Genomic DNA, 6,396 nt, shown 5'->3' with positions numbered 1-6,396 from the left:
AAAAAAAGGGGACCAGCAATCCTAGTGAATATGTTGAGTGTGTAATGGCTGCTACACTATGTGATGACTGCTATGCTTTATGCAAAACTTGGAGTAAGGCTACAAAATATTAGACTTTTTTTTTTTTAAATTTTAATGATACCATATTTTGATATTTAATTTTGATCAATTTCGTAAGTACAAATTATAACAAAATTTTAAAAAGCTAAAAACAATTATGTAAAATTAATTCTGTCATCATCATCATCATCATCATCATATCAAAAACATTAGAGAGCAATACAAACTAAACAAAGATTTATATAAGAAAACTGAGGATATGCATGACTAATTATATTAAATTTAAAAAATCATATTCTTATATTAAAAATAGTGAAATACTTGTAAAAATATTTTATACTCCTATTTTTATAAGTAAATATTAGTTATTTTTATCAAAACTGAATTCGGATTTGGGCAGTTTTCTATTGTTTGTGAAATGGAGAATATACAGATAAGACAATGGACTTACTACTTGTCAAAAACGTTAATATCTCAGTGGTGAATAGTAGGAAAAGAAGATAAAACCGAATTATTTTTGTGTTCACTTATGAAATATAATATGTTTAATAATCAGGTAAGTAATTAACTATTGTTGTATAATTTTAATAAGTTAAAATAGAAATGTTGGGTGTTGTATTCTCTATTTAAACTAATTTTAAACAGATTTTGTTTTGTATTGTTTTGAAGTATAATATTCAATACTTTGTTTAAAACAAGAAAAAGGAATTGTATTTTGTTAAATATTATTTAAAGTTATGAAATATTTTAAGTAATTTATTTTAGCTTTAATTTAAAACTACATTGCATATATGTGTATGTATATATATATATATATATATATATATATATATATATATATATACACGCATTCTATGATGTTTGATTTTCTCAATTTTTTCTAGTTAAAAGTTTTATATAATTTTAATAATTGTAATTTGATATAATTTACAATATTTAAATCTTAATATTTTAGAAAATAAGTAATTTTAATTAGGCACAGGAGGTAAAGGCCTTGGATTTCTATAAATATTTCCTGCTGACTGCTGACTTATATCAGAAGAATTACTGTCTTCTGTCACAGAATCTTTGTTGTCATTGTTTTGTGAAATTGTTGGTGTATAGAATCCCCTGGCCACAATAGTTGTATCACTTGGGTAGTTGACAGTCTGTCCCAATGGCCTCATCTCTGTCTCTTGTGATAGCTGCCTTCTTTGTTTTGATGGAGAATTGCAGTACTGGGAAGTGTAAACTTCTGGAATAGTAAATTAAAATAATTAACCAAACACATCCTAATTACATTCTGAAGAAAATTTTATAAATGCTTTAATTAATGTTCAGTTAATGATTCTTACCAAAATTTCAATTGGCATATATAGAACTTTATTATTTTGATTTATATTAACAACCCTGTTGATGAAGATCCAAATCGAATTTACATATATAGATATAATGCAAGTTTCATATGGAATTATAAAAATACAGTATATATAAAATATATTTGTTTAATTACCTGTTATGTAGACAATATGTTACTATATTAGGTCTTTAAAATGTTTGCATTACCATTTGTAAGATGACCATGAATAATTATTTATTTAAAATAAAAAAGATAAATAGGATAAGAATATATTTTAATACATTTTCTTCTGAAACCTTTTTGTATTTAATAATGTAATTGTAATTTTACCTAATTAATAATATTCGATTCAAATTGTTTGTTTTAGTGCGTTTTTTTTTTTCTTTCATGTCTGTGCTTGATTTTTGTTTTAATGTGTGCATTAATATTAATGTGTGATGCACTTTGTATGTCTGTTTATCTGTTCACTACTTTTAAGCAAGAGACCTAGGAGCATCAAATTTAGTTGGAAGGATCTCATACCTATAAAGATGGTTCTAAATGGGTTATATTTATTTGCCAAATTAAAATATAAAACTAAAGCAGCCTGCAAGACCATAATTATTTTTGAATGAATCTGTAAGAAATCAAAGTAATTGACAAGATGTATCATTTGAAAATATCAAAAATAATTATTCTAAACTAGCGGAACCTGTGAAAATCTCTTTCACATGTAATATATTGATGTTGACATTCAGTGGATGTTCAGCATAAATGGAGATGTCCTGATATTATTGTAGCTCTTTTGCTAAAACTGCAAAAGTATTTATCTAAGCTAGTAAAGATGCTTGGCGTAGCCCAGTCATAAAATATGCTTAAATATGATATTTTAATTTATGCAAATTTTGTAAATATTATTATAGATTCAATTTTCTATCGATTCTTATACATTATAAAGTTGTGATTTCAAAATAAAAAAATATATCCATATGACTTGGATGCATCACCTTGAATTAAAACCAAAACTAGTGCTTTCTAGACACTGAGACGGTCTGGAAGATGTTCACTCTGTACAAAATGGTTAAAGTCAATTGCAAATAATTGAATGGATGCCTGGAAGAGAGATTGTATCTCTTTCCAATCCATTTGACTGGGTGTATAGTCTGATTCACAAACTTTGTTGGTAATTCTGTTTGAGTCTTCAGTTGGAGAGGAATTACTCAGAAATACAAAGACAGATTGAAGTGTTGGTTTGGCTTTGAAAGTGGTTACCCATAAAGCATCTAGCTGAAACTTATATTAAATAAATCTTTCTGTTTCTTAATCAGCTGTTTTTTACTTCTGCTGCCTGTGGCTTGATAATTAGCTTTTGGGTTCTTTCTCTTCTCATTTCTGTGAAAGGGGGTAGGCCAATGATTTGAAGCCATATCTGTATCCACTGTTTGTGTAGAAAAGACTACAGAATGCCTGACATAGCAAGTTATTGATATGTCAGAAAGCTGTTATTCCTGTGTCAAAACTAGACAGATGAGTCTTTGTAGATATGTCTGGTTAGGGATATCGTCCTGAGTTTGGATTTCTGCCTTGAGGTCCAGTATGGGTAGAAACACTATTCTTTGCTGAATATCAGCTGATCATCAAAAGGTTGTTCAGTCCAATTACTTTTTTGGGCATAGTAAAATATTATATTAAGTTTTAGTGATAAAAATCAAATAGTCAAAGGAGATTCACTTTCTGACTTGGTGATTTATCTAAAATATATTACCCTTTAATGGCCCAGCATTAGGAGAAGGCTTGATGAATATGCTCCATTGTCCATGTGACAATGCCAAAGAGAAAATGACTGAACACAAATTCTTTAGCTGTAGGAAAGTTAACCCATTCCAGGGAGTACATGAATATAGTGATATCTCCTATCATCCCTGAGCTGGCTGTAGTATACTTGTTAACAATAAAGGTTTTGAGTAAAAAAGATGGGTATTTTTTTTGTTTTGTAATTCTGGACATTGCAAGATTGGTGATATAAAGCATCTCTTTTTCATTACAGTTTATTTTTTTTATTCAAGCAACTATGGTTAGATGCTAGTTGAATGAATGGTTTGTTATTAGATATCCTCCAACATTTTCTCTCTATAGAATCTTAATGCCTTTGATTTTTATTTACTTGCTCCACTAAAGAACACAATTTAAAACAATGGATCTTCTACGTCTAGCAAACGTTCTGAGCACTTTATTAATGTATCCCAGATTTTATTTTGTTGGGGAATGTTTTCATCCCATTCTCCATCAAAAGTATATATATATAAACTCATATTACTGAGGGATATTTCAATTTAGTCTATTGAGTAAATGTGGTATTATGGTGACTGAAAATGTGAACTGTGCAAATTATTGATTATGCCAAATTGTTGGTATTAGTATGTGAATGTGTCAAGATAGTAAGTATAATCCCCTTCCCTCAAATTCATGATTCTGTGCCTAGTTATGCCTGATCATGCAATAAATAAGATGATGATAGTAGCAGCAGCAGTAATAGTGTAAAACAAAAAAAGTTTGAAATAAAATTTGTTTTTAAAAAAAGTCATTTAAGAAAACATAAAACTTTGCTACATAGTAAATATTTTTTTGAAAATAATGAGTAACTGAAGTATATTATTTAGAAAATGACTTATTTTTCAAACAGTAAAAATATGATATTTATTCTGCTTACCTGTTCGTTCATCACGTCTTGTTCGACTTCCATTTTGTGCAGTTTCACTTCTCGTCATCTTTGGAGATGGATGATTATGATAGTCAAGAGAATTAACAGGATGAGGTTTGTTGTAAATTGCTGATTTACTTTGGATGCTTTCAGTTGATGATCTAACTTCATGCTAGTCACGATAAAATAACAAATGATATTTAGGAATTTGTACTTTTTAAATTCAATGAAAACTAACATTTAAAAATACTATTAAATAATAATTATTATCTCTATGAATAAATGCAAAATTATTTGAATATTTTCATGATAATGTACATCTCAAAAAGACATTAATTATCTTAAATCACTAATTCACTTTTAAAATGCTTCGACATTTAAATTGCATAAAATATATTAAGTGTTTTAATAACTATGCTTTGTTATTCAGTTTTAATTTTATATTTATTTGTATAATAAATAGTTAATAAATATTAACAAGAATATTTTATTTGACAAATTTTGTTCATTTATTAAGTTTGATAATACTATTAATGTTGATATGAGGCTCTAAAATTTATATTTCTAATTAATGTTTTGGTTTGTTTGTTTTTTTCTTTAGAATATTATCAACTAAGCACTGAATTTTCAGCTTATGTAGTTTTATTATTTAGAGGGATAGGTCTGTTTGATGTTAATTCATTTATGAAGGAAATGGAATATTTTTATTTCATTTTATTTTATTTATTATATTTATTTTATTTTATTTGTAGTTTAGAGTTATATTTTTTTTCTTAATTTGTGGAAAGGGAAATATTAAGAATGCCCATCTTTCTGCTTTTATATACAAGCTACAATGAAAAGAATAGTTTACTGCTACAAACAGATCACTTTCCTTTAAAAATTTATGTTTTTTGAAAGTTTATTTTTGTTGTAATTTTAAAATATGAAGTGTACTAGTCTTCCATAGAATTAAAAATAAATTAGTATTAACATTTTTTTAAGAATAGGGGTGTCCCTGTTGTTATATGTCGCCCAAGAGAATTGATTATTTTCATAGTTTGACAGTTTTTATGTAAAAATGAATAGAAATGAAGATGGTCAAATCATTGACAGTTTTTATGTAAAAATGAATAGAAATGAAGATGGTCAAATCATTGAGAGTTTTTATGTAAAAATGAATAGAAATGAAGATGGTCAAATCATTGACAGTTTTTATGTAAAAATGAATAGAAATGAAGATGATCAAATCATTAACAGTTTTTATGTAAAAATGAATAGATGTGAAGATGATCAAATCATTAACAGTTTTTATGTAAAAATGAATAGAAATGAAGATGATCAAATCATTAACAGTTTTTATGTAAAAATGAATAGATGTGAAGATGATCAAATCATTAACAGTTTTTATGTAAAAATGAATAGAAATGAAGATGATCAAATCATTAACAGTTTTTATGTAAAAATTAATAGAAATTAAAATGATCAAATCATTGACAGTTTTTATGTAAAAATGAATAGAAATGAAGATGATCAAATCATTGAGAGTTTTTATTTAAAAATTAATAGAAATGAAGATAGTCAAATCATTGCCACACTATCTCCTTCTACAATTTAACTTGGAGCTATATTAAAAGCCTCTTAATGAATAAGTTATTTTTCTTACTGACATGTAATAAAATATAAATTGATAAAATAAGTTTTTTTGTTTTTCTTTTACATGGAGGTCACCACTTATCAAGGCCCGGAAGCCACTCGAGGATAAGGATTATTCCGTGTACAGTAATCAGGAATAGTATCGTAGTAATCGTTAGTATTGGAGATTTTATAAAGTGTCTTACTTAAGGGGGCAGTTCATCAGGAATTGTTTTATGTTGGACTTGAAGACATCCAAGTTGTAGTCAGGTGGGGAAACAGGTAAACGGAAGAGAATTCCACAGTCGTGCACTTCTAAGAAAGAAGCTATGCTCATGGAATCTACATTTTGATTTAGGCACAGATATAGAGTAGGGAAAATTAATGACAGTGTTTTCAGCTAGATGGGTATTTATCATGAAAGATTGGCGAGGGGGGGGACCAGAAATTGGAGCTCAGATGAGCACTTGCCATGGAAATAATGATAAAACAAAGACAGGCTCGCAACATCTCTTCTGTGGGAGAGAGGTTGCAGGGAAGAGAGAAGGGCATCCCCCACTAAGCCATGAAGTCTATTTTGTACTCTGTCAAGGCAAGATAGGCTGTTTTTAGCAGTTCCTGCCCAGATGTGGCAGCAGTACTCCATCCTTGGACGTACTTGGCTTTTATAAAGATAGAGAATTGCATCAGTAGTGAGATATCT

At 28.1% G+C, this 6,396-nt stretch overlaps 1 protein-coding gene across 1 annotated transcript in view; it reads right to left on the bottom strand.

Annotated features, from left to right (window-relative positions):
* The window catches only part of LOC145242749 (protocadherin Fat 4-like), a 212,420-nt gene that overhangs the window by 146,483 nt on the left and 59,541 nt on the right, over positions 1-6,396 (bottom strand). Inside the window, exons 14-15 of the mRNA XM_080105891.1 lie at positions 4,089-4,251; positions 1,091-1,294 (exon numbers count right to left, since the gene is read on the bottom strand). Coding sequence (XP_079962017.1) covers positions 1,091-1,294; positions 4,089-4,251 — 367 coding nt within the window. The remainder of the gene's footprint in view (positions 1-1,090; positions 1,295-4,088; positions 4,252-6,396) is intronic.

This window comes from Euprymna scolopes, chromosome 21, assembly GCF_053919585.1.
Source record: "Euprymna scolopes isolate OS-2025 chromosome 21, ASM5391958v1, whole genome shotgun sequence".
In the NCBI taxonomy this organism is placed as follows: Eukaryota; Metazoa; Mollusca; class Cephalopoda; order Sepiida; family Sepiolidae; genus Euprymna; species Euprymna scolopes.
Note: the sequence above shows the minus strand (reverse complement) of the source record. Positions and strands in the feature narration are given on the sequence as shown.